At 40.2% G+C, this 23,454-nt stretch overlaps 1 protein-coding gene across 10 annotated transcripts in view; it reads right to left on the bottom strand.

The window, feature by feature from the left end:
- Positions 1-23,454, bottom strand: part of DPF3 (double PHD fingers 3) — a 189,928-nt gene that overhangs the window by 43,903 nt on the left and 122,571 nt on the right. For 8 of the 10 annotated variants that reach the window (XR_013774667.1, XM_079309466.1, XM_079309469.1 and 5 more), the window contains 4 exons: positions 23,235-23,330; positions 22,169-22,207; positions 18,488-18,566; positions 8,839-8,976 (listed from right to left, as the gene is read on the bottom strand). Coding sequence is in view for 8 of the 10 variants with exons in the window: in XM_079309466.1 (XP_079165592.1) it covers positions 8,839-8,976; positions 18,488-18,566; positions 22,169-22,207; positions 23,235-23,330 (352 nt within the window). In the remaining 2 variants the exon portion in view is untranslated. The remainder of the gene's footprint in view (positions 1-8,838; positions 8,977-18,487; positions 18,567-22,168; positions 22,208-23,234; positions 23,331-23,454) is intronic. The other 2 variants (XR_013774668.1, XM_079309472.1) reach the window with 1 other exon arrangement.

Below are 23,454 nucleotides of genomic sequence, written 5' to 3'. Positions count from 1 at the left end.
AGGTAATATTGTTCTAGTCAATGGTTTTCTGTTCTAACAGGTGCAAAAACTAGAACCAAACCTGATTTAAGCTTATTTTCTTGATCAGTACCATATAGTGAATTAAGTCACAGGCAACATTACAGAAGGTTTGAGAATAAAGAGATTTTCAGATGACAGTAAGCAGAGTTCTTACTTTTAAAGGAACTTTTTTTACATATATCCTCAGAGTTTCTGGTTCTATTTTACTGTCATTAACAAATGATGAAGGATTTAAGAAACAAAACTAAAATGGCAAGATTTAATGTGCAATCTTCATGAATAGGATATTGTGCAGGAAAAGCCCAACCCTAATCTCATCCCTAAATCAATAAAACTACTTACAAAATTAACTATGGAATGGATTCACAAGAAATACCTATTAATTTCCTAGGGAGTAATGTTACTGCTTTTCATCGGAGACATAGGAATTAACTAGGTATTCACTTTTTGTAATCAACAAGTAGAAGGTGCAAGGTTGAGCCAAACAGCTCAGCTAGCAAGAAGCAGCTCTCTAGCAGAGAGTTGACTCATTTAGATCAGGTGACTGCCTCCAAGAATTGGGTGAAAAAAATAAAAAAGCTCACCCATAATGAGAAACTGTTTAAAAAAAAAGACTTGAAAACCAGCCATGGCCTTGTCCTATCTCATTCAAAACTCCTCTGATTTTCTTTTACATTGCAACCTGCAACAACAGATCAAAAGCTCTGAGGAGCTTTGAGTATTGTCTGAGCTAAGGTTTGCTCACAGGAGGTGTACTTAAATCAGTGCCTCTTGCCATTTCAACTTAGGTTTGTTTTCAGGTTTCATCAAAGGCCCCGTCTTCATCTACATGTTCCCCAAAACTGAGTATACCATTCTTTTAAAATACTTTAAATCTTTAAAAATGGATTAAGGAGAAACATGGGAAGATCTGCTCAGATCAAATAATAGCTTCCCTGAATCTGAAAGGTGATTCCCATAAAGATAGGATGCAGAGTGAAAAAAAAGTCAGTATTTCCAAATAAATTTGGTGTGCACTTATTGTGAAACACTTTTTTTTTTCTTCTTAGCCTAATCAAGTTAATTTCAAGCTATAACAAGCTGAGCAGAATAAAGAAATACTTAAAATATGGTATCATCATTCACAGTAGTCTTTTTGCAAAGTAAGTTTGGTAAATTACATAAATTATGTAGTATATCACACAGTAACTTTGTTCTGTAGACAAAACCTGAAAATGAAACAAGCTGACTGAGTTTAAATATATAAAGTAACTTCTGGGCATTCTTGATTTTGAAGGCAGAGGCTCTAAACAGAATTCTAGCTTCCCTTCATCCCTCCCAAGAAACAAAAAAAGGCCTATTTGAAATAGTTTTTCTTCTAAATGTGACCCTTAAATATATACAGACAACCCTCCCAAATAAATGGAACCTTGTATCTATCCATTTTTCTGATTTTGTGAAATTATTTTGATGATTTGGATCACAGTCTTCAAAAACTTGGGAGGTGGAACCAATGCTTAAAAGAAATAATGGTTTTCTGTTCCTGGGTAACAAATCACTGTCACATACATTTCTTCAGCCTGTAGGTGATACAGCACAATACTGAACCATTATTTAAGATATGCACCTAGGTTTGGCAGCATTTTATCTCTGTTTTGTGCCATATCCACATCAGTGGGAAGGCAATGGAGAATGCACGGAGTGCATGCCTTGCTCCTGGGGTGTGGGGCTGTGCATCATTTATTTCAATGATTACAATGGTACAGTCAGAGATACACGCATTCACAAAGGGATTTTTCCTAGCACATTTTGCCCAGCTCTTACCTGTTCCTTCTGGGTTTGATCCAAAACCAATAAAGCCCACTGGAGGTTTTCAATTCAATTCAAAAGGCTTTGAATCAGGCCATTTACTCTGTTTGCAACAAGGATCTTCAGAGCACAATAGAGATCTCAGGACCCTGCTTGTAGGGCTGAATCAAGCCAGTGCACTTCATGATGGAGGAAAAGGGGTAGATTTACTTTTTTTGTTGGGAATTTTTTTTTTTTTTTTAATTTACAAGACTCCTTCTCTGAGATGGGGTGAGTTTTCCTTTCCAGCTCCTCCCTTTTTCTCCCTGGCAAAGGGCAAGCCCGATGTTTGGCCGCCTGAGCAGGAGAACGCCAGCCAAGAGCCTGCACAGTGATCCAGCCCCTTGGAGGCCTGGGTGGCAGAGCCCAAGGTGAGTGTCCCTGTGCCCGTCCTGGCCCTGCCTGGCTGCCAGCCCCTGCCCGCAGGCCTGGTGTCCATGGTGAGCGCGGCCCGCCTGGCCTCGCCACCCGTGAGGAATCGCAGCGCGGCCCCTCCGCTCACTGCTCGGAATGGCTCCGGGCAGGGGAGGCAGGCTCACCAGAGAAATTACACTGCGCTGATTACAGGAACATGGCTTTGAGGAGAAGGAAAGGAAAAGCAGTGCCTGGACTGTGGCTTTCTTTGATGGAAGAGAAGGGAGATGGCTGGCTGGGCACGCAGCCCCTTCTGTCCCTGTCATTGCTGCGTGCAGCGAGCAATGGTGGGGCAGAGAGGAGGATTGGGGAGCTGCTGCTGTGCTCAAGGCGAGACCCTGCCCTGGGAAGAAACAATGAAAGAACACAACTGCTGGTGTGGTGAGAAACAGGCCACGCACAACTGAAGTGAGCTCAAGCCTCTTGCTCGCTCACACGTATGCAGCCAGGCAGGGATGTGCACAGCCATTTCTGGGGACTCTTCACCATGAATTAAGTGCATGGGTTTTTCATTGCAGTTTTTCAGGAAGAAGTGTAAATCAAGCTGAATGAGAGGAAATGGCCAGTCACTTACTCTGTTGTTAGCACCAGAGATAAGCATGTTGGCTGGCCCAAAGCCAGGAAGTGTTGGGGCACTTGATACAAGGGCCTGCAGCAGGCGCAGCTCGGGCTGGGGGCGGCACATCTGTGGCGATGTGGTGCTGCTTTCTACCAAGCACACTTGGAACTTGGGTGTAACGCTGGGAAAGTGCTGGTGCTCTGTTCCCAGAGTTGTGCTAATCAGCCTGCACAGCCCCATGGCCTCCCCAGCTTCGGCTCCCCACATGGGATGGGCATGCCCTTAGCTGGCACACAGAGAAGCAGGATATGCTACTGAGAGGTGCTGCAAACCACCCACACAAAGTATTGCCAGGTCTCTCTAGCAACTGGATTTTAACTCCTTTTTTGAGTTAGTTGGTAGTGTGGGGAAAGAAGAAGCTGTTGTTTTAGCACAGCTTTTAGCAACTCCGAAAGGTTTGCCTTTCCTACAGCTCCTGCTCACAGAGAAGCACAGCCAACACCACAAGAAGTGCTAGAGAAGGAGGTACATCTGTAAAAGTCAGAGGAAGACTCTAAATGTGGGGAAAGAAAGATCATTTGATCATCTCTCTTACAGGAATCACTGTGGCCCTTAAGTTGAACAGCTAATGAAAGAGGTGGGAGGTGAGCTAGGTAGCTGGGAGGTACAGCTAGGAAAATACAGCATCAACTGATTGGATTCAGTAGATTTAGGGAATAAGTGTTCCTCCACCTTAAGGCAGCATTTCATAGAATTTCTGTGCACTGACCTTATAGAGTCTTCTTCAGGAACACCTAAAGCATCAGCCAAAGCCCACAGCTGGGAGTAAAGCATTGTAACTGTCTAGTGCCTCATGATGATAAATAGTAGGAAATGCAGAATAGGAAGACAGAAAAAGAGTCTGACACTTTAACATACAGATTTCCTGACTTTAAGGGGTACCTCTCTAAAGACTCAGCACCTGGCTACTGAAACACATCCTTCCCATTGGGGAAGGGAATATATCCCACCTCAAGAAAGGATTGCAATGCCCAATATACAGCCCCTTCTGGCAGCATCCCTCAATATTCAGGTGACAATGGCCAGTGCCATGAGTTGGGTCCCTGTAACATCTTGTAGGCTATTATCTGGAAATTACTCAATGGATGAGTGTGAGAAGGCAGAGAGCACTTATTCAGTTCAAATTCAGTCAAAGCATTTTACCTGGTTCAGACTCTACATGGGGGGGGGGGGGGGGGAGAAGGCAGAAAAAGCAGGGAGATAGCAGAAAAAGAAAAAAAATATAAATACATAAATTATATCATCCTAAACTAAGAGCTGATGTGCTGTTGAAGCAACCCATGTTTTCCAAAAACCAATTAGTCAGATCAGAAATATTTTCCCATAAACTACTGAGAAGCACTCAGAGTGTCTCTTCAATTGCACATCAACATTTTAGTTCCTGTCCCGGCAGTATAGAGAAGAAACACCAAACTAACAAAACAATCACCCCATGACTCCAATCAAAACAAACAAAAAAAAAAAGTGGGCTGCAGATTAGCTCTCCCTCTACATCGGAGACGAGTTTGGGACTTTCCACTATGCTATAACTGTAAACAATTGATCTATTTTTTAACTCGGCATTGCAAAATACACACACAAAAGTCTCAGTAATTTACAGCTGCAAACAAGATTTAAGGGAAATCTTTACACAGTTCAAACTCTCCAATCACTACTGTTTCTTTTAGCATTTTGAGTGTTTTTCCTTATGAAAGCAAACTCTGAAAAGAGAAAAAGCCCAAATAGATTAAATGACTAAGAAGTCAACTCAAGGCAATGTACATATTTTCACTGAAAAGCACCTGCTGCAGGGTATCTTGTTGCAAGGTGGGCATTGATGCATCCTTGCATTCAGAAGTAGCTCCCACCATGGCCCCAGCAAGGATCAGCACTGAGGCAAGGAAAAAGAAGGCCTGATGTAGCTTTTCAAATTGATGCTGCTTGTGGAGAGGAACAAACAGCTCGTCTCCAACTGAGGGGCTGACTCTCGTCATTTATTCATGGCCAGCCCCCTGCCTGGATTGAAATAAAATGTTTCAAAGATGACTGTGTGGGGGAGCTGGAGGACAGCTTGGAGGCACACTGAGGTTAGCACATTAATTTTTTATCTCTGGAGACCGGGTATCCAATTATGCTTAGAGTACACAAACAACTTTGGCTGGTCTCTCAAGTAGAGATTTATCCACACAATAAAATCTGTGATGGAACTGGGCACAACAGGCTGATGCCATGAAATAGTGTACACAGGTGGTTTTGCAGGGCAGATGTTTAACCTAGCAGTGTGGCAGGAGAGCACAGGAATGCATTCTCCTTAACTACACATATTGCACAATGGATCAACCTGCACTCAGCACAATGTACTTCATTTAGGATTGTCATTGGCCAAAGTGCTTTGTGGATGTAAGATCCTGTTCAGTTGCTGTTTCTGCACAGCCACCTGCAATCAACATTTCACACAGCCAAATGCCACTGAAAACTCTTCTTCAAAGGAGAGGAAGTTTTTCTCCATGTAGACACACTATCCTATTCTCCCAGGAATTAAGAAAGAGCATTTATACTAGTACACTCATTCACAGAGACATTTCAATAGATAGAAGTCTAATGTAATCCCTATATCAGAAGTGTCTCAAAATTTGTGAGCACCAGCTGCCCCCAGAGCTGGCCTGTACCCATGGAGAGAGAAGGAATAAAACAGCAGGTGTTTTGTGGCAGGCTTGGATGCACCCTGGGCTCACAAATCTCACGGTCTCGGTGCCAACATGTAGAGGAAAAGCCAGCAGAGAAGAAGTCTGAAAATTGTGTGGGATCATTTATTTTTCCAGTGGAGTCGAGGAAAGGGGAAGTTGACTTTTTAAAGAGTTTTCTATAATTTCCTTTCCACAGTTCAATACTCAGGCAAAAAAATCAGGGAGTAAGTCAGAAATAAATGTTTGTATAGGCAGAGGCAAGAGTAGACGCTGAGGAAGGGCTATTTATTTGTGTCACAGGGCTAGATAAGCATACAAAGCAAGCCACTAAAGCTCAAACAGAACGCAGGCTAGGGCGTTGACTGCTGAACTATCTTTCATGCTGCAACAGGTAATCTATATGTGAGAAAGAAGAACACAGGGAGAGAGAGATGTAAAGAGATGAAAATGGACAAACCTTCTACACAGTCAAGGACAGTGAGATGTGCCAAGGAGGTGACACATGGGATTTCGGCCAGTCCCAGTTCTTTGATGCACACCTATTCAATGGTTCTCAGTTTCAGGTAGGTTCCTCCTATCTACATCTCTTTTCCAATCTCTGGGTAATTCTCTGACCTACTCAAATTGGTCTGTGCAAGAAATAGAGGGGACTGTATATGCAGAAAGACATGAAGCTTTCAGGTCTTGATCTGTCACCAGTTAGGGCATCAATAGTTGAATCCTGCAGAAGCCCTGCTCCCTCCTGCATCACCAGGGCTGCTGTTATTGCAGGTTCTGCAAGGACTGGAAGCTGTAGAGGAGACAAAGAGGGTACAAAGGAAGGAAGTTCATGCTGCAGCCACCCGCCTGAACTTTACTGACCTGGTGTTCACCTCCCAGGGCACAACAAATTCCAAATGGCTGGTTTGATTTGCCTTGCCTTTTCTAAATCAGGCTGCTTGTATCTCTGACACACTGCTCAGCAAATAACCAGATCCCACTCTACACCATATCTCTGGTCCTCCTGCTCAGTGGGTTGCAGATTAGCTGTTTGGATTAATATCCCCCTGCCTGCCTTCCCTCCCTCCCACCTACCCCACCCCCCAAGCCCATGCAGAGAGGACTCTTGAAGCTTGAGACCTACGATGCTGCAGACCTGTCAAATCTAATTCATGACACATGCCTAGCAGTTCTTAGGGGAGAGGAAGGATCTGATGCTCTGGCTCCCACCATCCCCCTGTATAAAGGGACCATTTAATGACTGCATATTAGCAATGTGGACAATTAGCATTCACATGGAAGATAAATGGCAGCATAAATTAAATATAGCCAAGTGGAAGAGCAAAGATGCAAGATCTGAGCTCAAGGCTGTAAGCAAACAAACAGGCAAAAAGGAACAAGCAGCCACTGTGACAGCTCACCATTTGGGACAGTTACCCTCCAGCATCTGGGACTTTCCCCAAGGCTGATCTGCACATTTGCATGCTGTTGCCCATACCTCACTGGCTCCTGGCTGGTTATTTTTTCCACTCAGGAATCTGGGCATCAGAGAAGTTTATCTCAGTGGTTCTAAATTTCTGCCTGCTTGTGAATCTGTGCATCAACAGCTCCCCTTTGCCACATGCTCTGGGGGAACAAACACAAGCCCAAGCTGCTCTCATTCTACTCTTTTCCACAGTGTAGAATGCACCTTTTTTATCATGGGCCAAAGTCAGCTGCTCTTAACCTTACCATAGCTTTTCTACCTCTTCTTGCCAACTTCTATCATTTCCTAAGCACAAAGACACAAGGACTGAGACCACTTAGTACCTGTGTCAAGCAGAATTCAGAGCACAGGACACTATCCTTCTTTTTTAGGTCATCTATTGCAAGACCATTATCATATTAATTCAATGTAGATTTGCAATATTCTTCTCAGGTATGCAACTTTTACTGACTACTGCATGCACAGGAAAAAAACCAACCAACCAACCAACCAACCAACCCCAAAGCTGATGTAAATGCTAAGTAAACAGAAGCTACTGACTGAATACTGACATTCCCATGCCTGCCCAAGCAGTCATTCTTAGTGCATTGACAGCTCAAGTTTATCAACAGCTGGAGGAGTCAAAATTACTTTTGCGGTGAATCTACAAAACATGTGAATAACTAAAAGGTAGAGCATAAAAGTGACAGAAACATAGAGCTTGCCAAATGGGATCACACTAAACAGTTCTTCAAGCTCAGACAGTGGCTAGTAGCAGATGCTTTGGAGGAAGGAACCCCCCTCCCACATCTCCCTGGGGACAATTATCAATTATACTGCTTAGAAAGAAAATGTTTTCCTATTTCCATATTTCTTGCAGTCCTTAAGGTATTGGAAAGTGTTTTCCTGTGTATTTTTCCTGATAAGCATTTTATTGCTTTATTACTTTGAACTAAAATAACACAGATCACATGCTGATAGAAAAGAACTTTTTGAAAGTGAACAAAGTATCTACACAAATCTCACGGTCACTCCAAACATTACATAGTATTGCACCCTGGAATACTGAGAAAAAGGATTAGAGACTTGGAAAAATCAGTAATAGAACACAGTCTTCTTGACTTCCTGTCCTGTGCCTAAGGAGCACAGAAGAGACAGTCAAATAGGGTGATGGACCTTTGGCTCAAAGCCAGCATATGTGATTCATCACATAAAAATTCAGACCACCTAGATCTTTCTTTCAGTGTTGTACCAGTGTGGGAAATTGAGGCACATTCTCCCTTCATGTTCCAGTTCTCCTCCTTGCAGATCAGTACTGATGTGTTTTCAAAGCTTTTGTCAAACTGCAACTAAGAAGCAGCTTTTGACAAAGTTGAGGGTAAGCTGTTTGTGCAGCAGGTGAAGGTATAAGGGAGAAAGGGGCTGTTTTTTTCATACTGAAAAACTGAGACATTGACAAATACCTCTTATTTAAGGGCAAAACGAAGGCAGCCCCCTGAAACTACTGGATGTGTATTTCTTTGACATCCTTACTAAGAGCCACTTGGAGGCTGCTTGATGATGGGCTGGTTGGGCATTTCTTCTTTTTCCCCCTCTCCTTGCCACCTCCTCCCCACAGGAGCAGTAATGGAAAAGTGACTTGCTGCAGAGATAATGCTGGGTTTTAAATGAATTTCTGACTAGCTGAGCCAGCACCCTTGTGAGCTGTGACTGATTAGCTCCAAGCATCCAGGTCCCAGGCACTCACAACTGAGCCAGACAATAACACCAGCCTCCCCAAGGCAAGGACAGGGTGGAGGCAACGCCCCTGCAAAGGATCCCAAAGGCAAAGGGAAAATCCTACTCACGTTTGTGGTTTTCATTTCGGTGGACAGGGGAAGAGCGGGTCTCCTGCTCACGGGCTTCATCACCCTCTTCGCTGGCGAGGTGAGTGTGAGCATAGTGGTAGCTCAGCCCAGGCCTGTTCTTGTAACGCTTGCCACAGACTGGATGGAAAGGAGATAAGAGGGAGGGGAAGAGAGAATGGAAACATCAGTGTGATCTACAACCACAGCAGCATCCTCTCCAATAACACTCCCTTTTCCCCTGAGAGCAGAACCACGCCCTCCATGTGCCTGCCCAAAACCTGGCAGCCAGCACTGGTGAAAAGGTGACAGAGGGCAGCCCTGCAGCTGCAGGACCCCAAACAAGCTTTCTTCCATCATGCTGCCAGCAGTCCTTCCCATAGGCCTAGGCAAATGCACATTCGGTCTCTGCAGATCACAGAGCCCTAATCCTCTCTGCTGAGATTACTAACAAGACTGCACATAAAATTAAATGAAATGCCAGTTCCAGTGGTGGTGCTGCACAGTGTACGGCAATGGGAACAAGACTGAGAAGAAAGGACATTATTTTCTTCATTACTGATCCCTGAAAAAAAGGAAACAGCTGGGATTTTTAAAAATACTTTCTCTAAAAGGTTAATGAATAGCTTTATTTGCAGATTCCCATATAAGACAAGGAGATGGAAATCATCCACAGTTTCTTGCTAAAAAACATGTGGTAGTGATACTGATTTGCCCAGAGAAACTTCATATTCAGCATCCCAATAAACAATACAAAATGTGACAGAGAATCCTGTTCTGAACTTCAATTTATTTTAGAATTAAGTTAAGAGATATTAAAGACAGAATCAAACAACTCAGGGTGATGAAAGGTCTATACTTTCACAGGGAGCTTACAGCAAGGGGCAGGCAACATCATAAGATTCATTACATAATAATTAATTTTCTACAAAGTTTTTAATTCACATTTTTGTCTCAAAAATTTATCTTTTTTCATCTTCAAAACATTCTCTGAATGTTCATTTTCTTTTATACAGCTATTTATTCTACCAAATACAAATACTGCCATTTTAAAATATTAGAAAACAAAGACAAAAAGCTTAATGCCCTTCTTGCACGTTTTTACTCCTGAAGACATTTTCAGTCACTTTATTACCTTAATTAACCTCAAGGATTTCACACAGGAATAAATGTCATGTCCAGCAGTCTGTCCTGCATAGCTTGCTTAGAAGGCCAAAGGAAATGGTGCCACAAGAGAGAACAGAATCTGTTTTTTGAACCCTCTGAAAAGGATCTGCAAGGGATAAGTGACCATCCACTCCTAAAAACTTAAGTTGGCCCCAATATATACCCTGCAACATATGCAGATGGTTACTTCCCATTCTCCACACACCTGAATCTGGGAATGTCAAAGACTCTACAAATAATTTTTTTAAAAATTAAAACAAACAAACAAAAATCCCTCATCCCATTTATTCATTTACATATAAATAAAACTTAACATTTTATCCCTTTCTGCTACTACTTAGAAAACACCAACTGACGTTCCACATTTTGGAACAGATTATAAAACATTTTTAAAATAAAAGCCTATTACAATAATATATTTCATTCATAATCTCTTCTAACTGATTTACAAACTCCCTCAAGGAAAATGCTTTTCTTTATTAGAAACATGTAAATCAAGCTCATGATATGGATGAGTGATCTGGAATATTAGACACTTTTATCCCAGTTTTCTTCATTGTGCAAGGTGATGATCACAGAGTCATCATAACAAGAAGTTTCTTTGAAGTGCAATATGTCCTGTCCTCAGTCACAGATTTTTGAAGGCTTTGAATGGCCTTGATTTAGAAATGAGACCTCCTGCAGGAGGGAAGAGGGAATATTGAAAGAAATATACTCATACAGATATGCACATCCATTCTTTGAAACATCTGCCTTCATTTTTTCTATGTAAACCTAACTCCATTGCCAGATATTTTCAAGAACTAGACTGTTGCTAGATGCATGCTCTCCACAAAACATCAGTTCAGTCTCCCTTCTTCTAGTACCATCCTTGTTTTCTTCCAGTGCATTCTGGAGAGGGAAACTACTTCTCCTTCTCTGTGGTCCTGCAGGGCAAAGGACAAGCAGTAGAACAGATGCTGAACAAGAGTCAAAACAAGATATTGGCAGTTCTGTATGATTTTCCCCATTTATCGAATAGTAGAAAAGCATAATACTTAAGTAATCATCAACCCAGAGAGAGCTCACTGCTTAATTCTTTCAGAATGGTAACCTCCTCTAATTACATAAATGTTGCAGCATTCCTTAGAATGGAGAAAGAGATTTACATTTCTAACAGATTGACCATCTGCTAGATGAGCTGGATCGGCTCTTCAAGTATCCTACTCTATCCCACTTACTTTTATGTGTCTGAAGAAGAACGTTTAAAAAAAAAATTATATTGCTATGAATTACCAATACTGCTCAAAAACTTCTGTGAAATTATTTCCAGAGCACTATCAGGTGATCAATGCACAAAAGGAAAATTGCATTCCCAGCAGCAAGTCCCAAAACTGTGGTGTTTTCCTTACTGGATCCTGCAGGGATTTTAGTTACAGAGTTAAAGATGACAGAGGAAATCAGATGGATCTGCAGACTCCTCCTTCTTCGGCAAAAAAAGTATCAGCTGATCAGGAAAAAGCAAGTATCAATATAAGCTGAAGCAGTAGTAGTTCTGCAGCTGAATCCATTGTGAGGACTTCCAGGCTGCCTTCAAGGGTGACAGCAGTCTCAGGCATGCCTTGTGAGAAATTGATTTGGGGGACTTTATAACCAAAGCTGAGGCAAATTAGCTTGGTTTACATTGTTCTAGCAGATCCTTTGTAGGACCGAAGATTTGCAGTTCCAGCAGCCTTTGTTCTTGGTGTCTAAATTTTTCCATTTTTCAAATTTACTTTATGTCATGAAAAGAGTCCCGAGCAATGCCTTGAATTGAAACTGCAGAGATTTCATGTTCCTCAAACAAATTAGACTTTTGCAGGGGGGAAAGGGTCATGATATTAGTCAGGCAAAAGAACCATTGGCTTGAGTGAGACTTTGCTAGAATGAAAGCTAAATCAGAACTTCATGGTTTCTTCAACAGATTGAATCTTCCTGAGTTCACCCTAATCTCTTATTTTCCAGGTAAGAGCACATTTTCTTAATCTACCGTATCACTTTGCTAAGAAGTAGTTTCTATAAAAGGGTGATCATTAATAAACACTTAGCTCTTACATAACTCTTCCCACTGCAGACTGACTTTTCAAACATTAATTAATCTTCCTCCACATTTCTGAGTGGGAAATACTATTCTCATTTCATTTCTCAAAAAAGAGAACCACAGAGGGGCTGAATTGCCTACACAGTGATCTTTTTTCATTACCAGGACTGGAATCCATGAGTTCCAACATCCACGGCAGTGCTTACACCACATCTTTCTCATTCTTAGACCTGACAAAAGCATAATGAGAACTGGTTCTCCCAGTCTGAAATGCACACTGTTAATTAGTTTTTTAAACTATGCAGCTCACACATAGCAAGTGGGAGTGTGCCTTTCATAAACTTTGTCCAGTGGCCTTCCTTTCAGCAGCTTTGACTTTTTTATCTTCAATTTTCCTTGCTGGATAGGCTCATCATCCTTGCATGTGGTAGATTTCATCCTGAATCTCAACACTGGGAAGCTGACTTGATCTTCAATTACGTAGCCAAACTCTAAAAAAACAGTGGGAGTCTGTAGAATATAACCCACTCCAATTCCTCCTGCGTTCAAAAGATTATATTTTTGCTATGACCTGATGTGAATGCTGCCTTAGGAACAAGCTGTGTAAGTAAGCAGTAATACAGCAGTGCGGACCAAATGTCACAAATGGGGAAGAAGGACAGATTTCTTTATGAAGCCACCAGTCTCCTATGATGAACCTTACTTTCCCTCAAATTTGAAGACTGATATGAAGATATATGAAAACAGTATAATTGCAAGCAGAGAGTGTTTCATAAAAGAGAGCTCTCTTCTAAGTTCTGGGCTGTAGCACCCTGCAATTCTTTGGGTAACCAAATTATCACTCTGTTTATATTTCTCAATGAGTAAATTAATATAAAATACTTTCCCTGTTAAAAAGGGGATTTGAAACCTATGACTTAAAAGAGTTCCTCATCAAATATCTAATGGCTGTGTTGCTGTCATTTTGAAATAGTTACACATTTGGTCCTTGGCAGCCTGTGAGCTGTGTTCCAGCCAGCTCTCCACATACATTTTGCACAATCTGTCACCAGTATGAGACAGAAGGAAACAATCCATGTTTTTAGTGGAAACAGGAAACTGGAGGAGTACATGCTGCCTTTTTTTTTTTTTTTGGCCACTGAATTTTGTCCCCCTTGTTGTCTTTCTCTGCATTTCTCTGTTGCCTCCTGCTCTTTCTTCTCAGCTGTGCTGTGTCAAGTACTAAATCTTGAGTTAACTTCTGGCAGCAGTCATTTCTCAAAGTTATCTTCCTGTCCTACCATTTACTCCACATAAAAAAAAACCCCAAAAACCCTAAAACACTACAACAAAAATTAAAAAAATTAAAAAATAAAAAATCAAACACCCCAAAAAAAGGCAAGCAATAAACCTGTCCTTGTTTTACACTGGTTTGGCATTATATTCTCCCATGTTACCGTTGTGTACAGACTCTGGCACATCTAGAGATCTCAAACATTAACAGTGCATGTTGACCTCTGCTGATAGAAAGACTTTACATTCATCCCTCTTTGATCAGTACTGTCAACTATACATGTGCAGTATGAGAGCAGCTATTTAGTAAACTCTTCCATAGGGAATTTTCTGCAAGTAGAATAGGGAGATAAATAGTCCTTGTTTCACTGTCCCCAGAGGACAGGTCCCAGAATCTACCTGCTCTATTAAGATCACAATAACTTTGAACCCCAGTGCAAAACATACACTGCTCAACAATACAGCAATGCACATTTCAATAAATGGCTTGCTAGCCAGGGCAAAAGAGACAACAATTATCCCACATGAGCAGAAAATGTTCAACTGACAGAGTCAACTCTGTTCCCCTCTTACCATGTGCTCTATTTCACATCTGTTATTCAGTGTTTAAAAAAAAAAAAAATTAATGTTCTTACCTATCTAATCTTGTCTTTTCTACCAATAATATAGTCAATGGATGCCAAGAATAGCAGCTATGATGGGAGAGTTGTTTGTTGAGTTCATCTGAACAAGCATCTTATTCTAGATCTTGCTGCTTATCTACTTAGAGATTCACTAGAAAGGATAATACCAGATGATTACTAAATAACCTGTTAGGTCAGTCATCCCTGTGCCTCTCATGGATACACAACAGATCAAGTTGCATGAATTCAGTTTCTAAAAGTAATTGTAAGTACACGTAAATCTATCAACCACTCATCTTCAGAAATACTTCTATCCTCAGAACAGCACATTTAACTTTGTTCTGGCCACTACTAATTTTAAAAGGTCCTTTGGAGTTTTTCCAAATGAAAGAAACAAGCTTAGTAAAAAAGCTGAAGAAAACATCTGAAAGAAGTCTCAGTAACTGTTCACAGACATAGAAGACATTGTTATCCCTTGAAAACAATGCATGGACTGCTAGTCTTGGACTTCAGCAGAGAAAATGTAGGTTAAATAACTAGAGAAACCTTAAAATGAAATTCTTGACAAAAGAATCAGCTTCTGCAAAATACTACAAGATCAGTGTCTCTGAGTACATACAACATTGCATTAGTAACTGATCCATCAGAATCCTAAGAAGGTTTCAGTCACCACTCATTTTGCACAAGGAATGGATCTAATGTGCATTTCAGTCTCAGAGGGACAACAAAAAAAGGATATGGTAGATATATAAGTTCCTATGCTAAAGTAGGAGTTTATATGGGAATAAAACTGAAAGGACATGAGAACATATTGGTAAAAGGAAAATAAAGAAATAATTTCTTTTAGGGTAATCTTCCATAGACAGAGACAGAATTCAAAGGTGAAATCATGTACATGGTCCCATGTCTCCATGGGAATTTGAGAAGAATGAAAGCATAAAAGTGAGGAGGGACAGTAGGAAAGTTAATAACTTGCAGTGATTCAGCACAGACTAACTTTTCTGGCTAAAGAAAGTAGACATTTGAAGTCATGGAAATCAAGTGCTACAACAGACTGCAAATCAGTATAATTAAATTTTAAACCAGAATACAAGTTTCTAGATAAAACTTCAGAGAAGGTTGATTTTTTTAAAAAGCAGTATATAATATATAAAAAATAATATTAAAGTAGTAGAAGACTGCTCAGTGGAAATAATGGTTCCCCAGCTGAATATTTGACAGTAACATAAAATCAATTCTTATTAAACATGTAGGTATTCATTCATTCATTCATGCATTCATTCATTCATTCATTCATTCATTCATTCACTCTGTCTCACCTTTAAAAATCACATGCTCTGTTTATCATGAACAGTAGTGGTGGTTTACCTTCCACTTGCTTGACATCAGAGGCTTTGCTTTGCTTTTCAAGCCCTACTTTCCACTCTTTGAGGCACCTGCTGCCTCTCCTAGCCAGGTGCTCAAGCTGCATTTGGGACTGCTCTCATACAGCTGCTGAGCCATTTGGCTATGTTACCCTTTGCAGTTTACACCCATCTCCCACCAGGCATCCCTGCCACTGCTGTTATCAAAGCTATCCCAAGGGAACTCAAGGCACAACACTATCCACTACAACTGCTTGAAAATCTTACCACTAAGTTTTCTACTTGGTGATGTGACAAAAAAATGTATTTCATTATTATCCTAGCAATTTTATTGATGCTTTTGTAATTTTATTCTGAACTTCTACTACAGTATGTGCTCAATAAAACCAGCTGAAGTATTTCAGAATATTTCATTCCACAAAACAGGCATCCAACCACCTCTTCTTAAAAGCACAGGAGGACAAAATATTTTGAGCTTTGAAAACTTCACCACATAGAAATGGCACATTTACAGTTAGTGTTAATATTGGGACCAAGTTTAATACTGGTGTACATCTGAATGCCTCACAGAAAAAGGCAGATCTTTTCAGAGGTGACATTGCTTTTGACATTTTCCAACACGAGGGGCAGTGCCAGCTGGACATCATTCTTGCATCATCTTACTGACACACAGCCTAGTTTTTTTCCTAAAACCTTTTTATAACTGATGAAATGTGTTGATATATTCTTGCTTCCCATAAATATGAATGTGTAAATATGATAAAAAAGCAAAGTAGTTTTTGACTACAAATCATTTTTTGTGCCCATGCAGTTTTTATAAGAAAATTAATTTGGTTTAACTGTGGTTTAGCTTTCTTCTCTGTGATCATTTTCAAAACTCAAATATCAGAATACTTGCAGAAAAAGCAACCTGGAGGCAAATTAAATAAACTACAGAAAAAGCAAACTGTTTGCCCATTAAGCTGATTATCTATACCAATAATGTGATTGAGGGAATAATGCTTTCCCAAACAGGAAATACATACACTGTGTTTCACCTGCATGTTTCCATGTAAAAAAACTTATCTGCCCAAAACATCTGCACAAGGAGTACTGCAAACCAGTTTCTAACCTACCACAATTAGATTGAGTTTCAGCTATAAAAATATTAATCAAATTATTTCAAAGAAAAAAATTAATCTGAGAAATCCACCCAAGCAGATAATAGGTCAATTACTCATAATTAATTGTATGTCATGTTTGTATATAAATTTAACAAGGGCAGGATATACTTCAGGATGATGACAATACAACTGGGACAGTTCTTACTTTCTGCTCTAAACTCAGGTAAAAGAGTTCTGCTGTCATATAACCCTTTTATCAGCTATCTACAATGGAAAAGGAGAAGTCACTGTACAAAGTCCAAAATTCCTTATGACTCACCTGTAAATGTAAGATTCCTAAAAGTGAAAGGTGTCTGCCAAATGAAATAGGAAAGTTGATATTTCCAACACAAAACACAAAATTTATGCTCCAAAATGTAAGCCAAGGAAAATTCCATCAATACAAGAACGTATGAGAGTCTTGACTTCAGGCCAGATTTCTGCAGCCTGCTTTGATATCTTCAATGTTTAATCTACTCTGTCCAAATCACTACTATGCATGTTGTGAGTTCTTGGTGAAATCCAGAAACAATGCAGGATCAGACAATAAAGAGTCTTTACATTCAAAATTACTACCACTGACAAGTGTCCTTGGATTTCAAAGGATGTTCCAGAAAAGAGATAAAGAAAGATATCCATATACCAGCAAAGGAAAACTGTGGATTTCAGCAAGATACATCTTGGGTTCTCATGGAAGTCTTAGAAGACACATTTTAGTTCTTCCAGTGCACTAGGACTGCTATTTAACCACAGCATAAGTCCTCTGAGTCTTCATAACAGAAAGGGCTCTTCCTCCTTGACCATGTTTTTGTCACATGTCATGTCCCATTCATATGCAAGTCTTTCCCTTTCTGGTCTCACCTGGTCTCACCATACAAGAATATGATTTAATCACATGGAATATAGTTCTTATTCACCATGCATGCTCCTTATTTCCTCACATTTTTAAAAGTCAGCAGAAAATAGCTCCATAGATTACCTATTGCAAGGGTTATTCTTTTAAGGTCAGTTACTTTGCAAGATAGGCAAATAATAAAAAAGGGGGTTCTAGTTGTCCTCAAACCACCTGTTTTGGATCACAGAAATGAAGATCTGCTATTCTTCCACTTTTATTAACTTTTTTTAGGTTATTTTCTTACAGGCTAGAAGGCACCTGGTAGCACAAAGTACAATTGGATGTACACACTAGAGTAAGCCTTAAGATGGGATGTCTCAAGTACATGTGGGCAAGATAAGTGCCCTTCACAGAAATGACACAGTGAACCAAAAAAGAATATCAAAGAAGAAGAAAGGCATCAAGAACTAGACTGCAAAAAAAAACAAACCCAAACCACTGTGTAACAGATATTGGACTCCTCACTCATACTAAGACTCTGGTACCCTCCTTCAGTGTTGACACTAGGCTCTAGTATAATTTTTCTGTTCAGACAATGCCTTGCTTCATCTGCAGTCCAACTTCAAGATGCCAAACAGTAGGGCTGCATTCAAAGGGAATATGTATCAAAACAAAGCATTCAAGATATGATTTGCTTCTTAGAAAGGCTCAGCTTTTGATGATGCCACAAGACTGCCTTCTGCTGAGGAATAAGACCTTCAGAATTTAGCCCAGTGAGATTTTAAAAGGACTGAAGGGAAGAGAATCACCAAATATATCAAGAGACACAACAAGGGTGAAGTACCTTTGTCGGAGATTTTTGAGTTATGCTTTTGTTTGTAACTATCTGAAATAGAGAAAGAAATAGAGGGTGAAACTTACATAGAGGGAAAGGAGACAAAAGGCAGAGAAGCCAGAAAAAGAGAAAGAAAATATAAGAGATGATTTATTAAAGGGCAAAGCAAAGTGGAGTTTTGCCGAGAACTTAATTTTATTTCCTTCATGCAAAAACACCAAGAGCATCAGCAGCAGGTCGCAAACATGCAAGTCAGAGAGCAGCAGAATATTTTGCTGTAATATATGAAGCCCTGAGTGCACTGAGCTGGTAGGACCAGGCTGGAAGCAGAATAAGCTGTCTGGTTGCTACTTACTGTCACAAACATAGGGTTTGTCATGATCATCCTGGGAGGCAGCATCATTCCGTCTCCTGCCACCTCCAGATCCCCGAGCCTGCAAGAACAAGAGGAGTGTTATCATTATTCCATCACCCCTCGGGCCTCCTTGCACCCACACCCTCCTCTGAAAGATGTGCAGTATAAACTAAACAAATCCTCAGCTTCCATACATGTTTCTCAAAGTGGCCTTGACCCTTCATCTCCTAAGATGTGCACTATGTTAATGGACCTTGTAATGCAATGGAGATCCTCTCCACAGCTAGCTCAAACTGTTCATCCATAGCAGTAGGTCACTGCCAGCACATATTCAGTCCAGTATTGTCACACATTCATTTCTGAAGATGCTCAAATACCTTGCTGAACTGAATATGAATGAATGAAAAGATAAACATGTGTTGAAGGATATATACAAACATTAAATCAGCCAGAAAACAGGCCCCAGTTAAAAGAGAGGTCAAAGAGGTCAAATTATTTCCTTCCTTCTTTTCCTTTCAAAGTGGCATTGTTTGTGTTGTTATGTTTTGTTTTCTAGCTGAAAAGCAGAGTTTTGAAATTGCCTTCTGGGGCAAAGATACTATGGCTAATTATAAAATGGAGCTTTGGTCAGTTAGTGGAAAAGATTAGATAATGTGGCTACCTACAATAACAGAAATTACCCAGAAAGGTCTCTCTGCAGTCCGTGTTCCTAAAATGGACCAAATTGGCAGCTATAGAAACTGAAAAACTTTGTTTCTTCACAGCACAGAGTACTCTGTCTTGAACTCCAGGTGTGCAAGTGAATTCAGCATCAAACCTACTTAATCCTGACCCTTCTCAGCTGAGATGCCAACAAGGGAACAGCTCATATCCAGTGCTGGAGTTGTGATGTGGAACTAGGAACTGAGCCAAGGCCTTCAATTCTTTCATGTTCACTAATGTACAGTGTATAATCTACAGTATGTAATGTACAGTCTGTAAATGACAATAATTTTAGACATGATCTTTGTTTGAGGAAGTGATCACAGGTGGATGGCTAAATAGTCCTTTATTAATTCTGCTAGTTACTCTATTCCTGGGAAAAATGATAGAACTGCTTCTGCTGCTCCTCTAATTAAACTGTTCATATTTCTCACACTAGACAAGGCCACCTGACTCAAATCCTGCAAGCCTTTGCATGTGAAAAAAAGAAAGGGACAGAGCTTTGTTAGGTAAAGCTGAAGAAGGTGTAGAAATCCTGAGAATATTTGCCCCCAGACATAAAGGGGCCATAGAAACTCCATCCCTCTTCTATGAGCTTGAAACAGAACTAGCACTATTTAGAATTGTGTTCCATTGGATATCTAAAGAGAAGTAATAAGAAACAGTTTTACACTGGCCTGACAAAGTCTGTCAAAACAGGGATATATAAAAACTTCACATGTTATTTCCCTGGGATTGCTCAGGCCTAACTCTTAACACAGTCCCAAAGGAAAGACATGGATTTGCAGCTATCTGGATGGGGTAAATACTATTACATATGACAAGGATAACTCTGCCTTCTGCAAAGACCTCTGTGCAGTCCAGCACACATGTGCAGAGCAAGATTTGTAAGGGTGAACTGAAAAGTAGTTTCACCCCAGAAATGGTCTCAGCAACAATTGTTTGGTGGAAGCTTTTTTACTGACTCTATCACACAAAATCATCTTACTAGTCTGCACTATTTTCTCTCTGACTGCTAGCTCTTTAAACCCCCTCTGGGAAATGAAATCAATCCCAGGCTAGTTCTTTTCTTCCCTCACTGCTAAATGTGCTGCAAGCTGAATTTCAGTCCATGGCAGCTCCTCCACAACCCTCAACTCATCAGGGAGTCTTCACACAGACAAGTGATTGGCCCTTATAAATATTTCTCTGGTACCCGGATTAGGATCTAGTTTCCCTATTTTACCAGTTGCATTGGTTTTTCAGGGCTATGAATAAGATGTAAAGTCTTATATTTGTCACTAGTCAGTAGCTCTGACTCTATTGACACACAAGGAACATACCTGTTGAGTAAGAAAGTACTATTTTTACACAGGTATGTTTCAGAATATGATACTAATGTAAGGTTTGTTGCTCAGAATTCTGCTAGTCTTAAAGCCAGCTGTTTCCTTTCAAACTGCTCTCTACAGAAATGCTGGGGCACAGCATTCATGGCGTGACCATATGTCAGATACACTTTTTCATGCAATGAACACAGAGGGGAAGATTTTTCAAATCAATGACTTTCAATGGGACTTGGGTTCCTAAATGATGCTTTTGAAACTGTCTCATGGGATATCCAGCTGATGAGCAGACAATCTGTACAGGTGCATCTGCATCCATCTCATATCTCCTAGCAAACTACCCTGCCCAGCTCCTACCACATTGACCCTGTCCAGTAAAGACATAAAAAATCTCCTTCTGTAGATCTACCTCTTCAGCCTTCAGTGTCTTTCCTAAGCCCCTGTGATTTCAGGGCTAACCTTGAGGAGAAAGGAAACCAAGCAGCTGCCCCAGAGGCACTAAACTGAATGCCCCATGCTCACTGTCTGTGCTCCAGGCTGTTGAATTCAGTCATCCACAGCCGCCTTTATTCTCCTGACAGGATGCAGCAAAGACTACAAGACTTGACATGTGAAACCTGGAGCCATGGCCCAGCAGCCTTGAAGCAACCAGAGAGAGTAGCCAAAAAGACAGATGGAGAGTCCAGGATTAAAAATAAAATCATGCTGCAGGGAAAGGAAGGGGCATGTGCAATTTGGAGAGTCCAGAGCAGTAATTCCTTTGCATTAATCCTGCATTTATGCTCTTAGTCCTTCTCACTCCTCTGAAACCCCAAAGGTCATGCTCCACAGGATCTTGTTTCCTATGCTTCCCCTCTTCTGCACTCTAAAAATACCCTAACCAAGTCCTTCCCAGAAACAAAGAACTGCCCAGGTTTCATGTCCCCTAATTTTAAATCCTTAGCCTCAATCTCCTATACTGGGTCATGCTAGAAAAGGGCTCCCTTTAGAAAACTGGCAAAGTACTCGTGACCAGATGCAATTCCAGCTTACCAGTTTTCAACAGCTAGATAACCTGGCCCTAATTTTGAAATCCTAATTTCTACCACATTTTGCTTTGGTTATTGATGCCATCAAATAAAACTAAAAATTGCTTGACGTATTTGGCATTATTCAGACTTCTCTTTTTTGCACTGAAAGAAGCCAGGGCACTAGCAGAGCAGGAGTTAGTTGCAAGAAAAAAGCAAGCAATCCTGTTGCTCCTTTACTTAATATGAGACAAGTTCTAGGGCAGAAAATAAAACATAAATGCATGCTTCAAAATGAATGGGACATCTAGTACCCTCCAACTCCTTTCCTTACAGTAACAGAGAAAAAATTCAGTAGCATTTTCCTGAACAGGAAAGCAAAATCTGGCACGTAACACTAACTTCAGTTTATATAGGTCTGGAACATATGAATACACCAAATCCCCTTCTCCTGAGCAGTATATCTCTTCTATCTATTCACTCCCTTTCACTCACCCTAACCAGCATGTGCAATTTACGTGAGAGCAACTTATTAGAAAAGAGTTGTTAGCCTGGAATATTAGTTGATTACTACAGTCAAGCTTATATGCATGTATTGATTCTATCTCCTGGGTTTGGTTACTGGTTCATACAAATTTTCTGAAACTTACATTTTTCTGGAAAATTTTTTTCCAGGTGGGTGTCTTTGGCTAAGAAAGAAAGAAAGAAAGAAACTGGTTCAGGTGATTTTGAGAATAAGGAAGGTGAAATATATACTTATCCAATTATTAAACTGCTTTGATCTTATATTAAAGGACTTAAGCTCCAAAATAAAGAGGAGCAGAAAACTGAAACAACACAACAACCAAAGAAGAAACCAAATGAGAGGGTCTGATGCATAAGTACATTGCAAGTATTCAATGTGGTTTCATGTCTCTTATTCAAAACTATTATATTCTGCTCATTTGGCCTAAAATGTGGCCCTTCTTGCTTGACTTCTATAAACACATCAAAAGGTACTTCTAGAGCTCCTGTGCCCCTGCAGCATTCACTGGAGCCAAAGAAAGATGAAATGCTCAAAACTTCTGAGACTTGTGTTCACGTTTATTTAGATGCCTAGCTTACGGGCCCACAATTAAAAATGTTGATTCCAAGTTTAAAATCTCGGCCTCATTACTTAACTGGTACCCTGATGAATTGTGAAGACATAAGGGTAAGAGAAGGGACACAGAGTGCCCTAAGGATAAAATATTGCCCTTTTCAAGCAAATGGAAGATTTGCCACGGGCTCAAGAGAGCCAGCGTCAGCCACAAAATGCTACCCTGGAGAAAGCTGCAAAACTTATTAACACAGTTCAAGTTACTTTTATTAATAGATTTTTGGCTGTCATGACTGAATTTGCTGCTTTTCTGTAATAAGTAAATGGTTTCTTAAGGAGCATTGTAATAGCAGGATGTCATCATAGTTATTACAGTTTACATTACAATTGTAAATACACTATTAAAATAAATTTCCCCAAAATTTTTACTCTCAAAATAGTTATTTTGTTTCACAGAAATTCACAAAAATAAACTTAAAAAATATTAAAAAATCTATTACATATGACTGAAAATTACCTATGGTGTTATCACTATCATATATTCATGGATAAATACTTTGTATACATAACATACAAAAGAAATGTACACTAGAAAGAAATGGTTTGCTTCCTTCCCTTCCAATAAACTTTCCACTTACCCGTCCTCTAGGCCTGTTCTTTCGTTTTGGAATATCTTCTTCCAAGTCTTCTTCCTCATTCACTTCATCTGCATTTTCATCATTTTCTAAAACCCTCTGTGGTTGAACAATAAACAGAAATGGTTAGAAGAAAAAAGGAAGACATATGCAACCAACTACTGCTCTTCACCACAGTGACTTTGGGTTATTGCAGGTGACATAAACTCAAATCAGATCCCAA

The sequence above is a fragment of the Erithacus rubecula genome (assembly GCF_903797595.1).
Source record: "Erithacus rubecula genome assembly, chromosome: 6".
Lineage (NCBI taxonomy): Eukaryota > Metazoa > Chordata > Aves > Passeriformes > Muscicapidae > Erithacus > Erithacus rubecula.
This window is presented reverse-complemented; position numbering and strand designations above follow the sequence as displayed.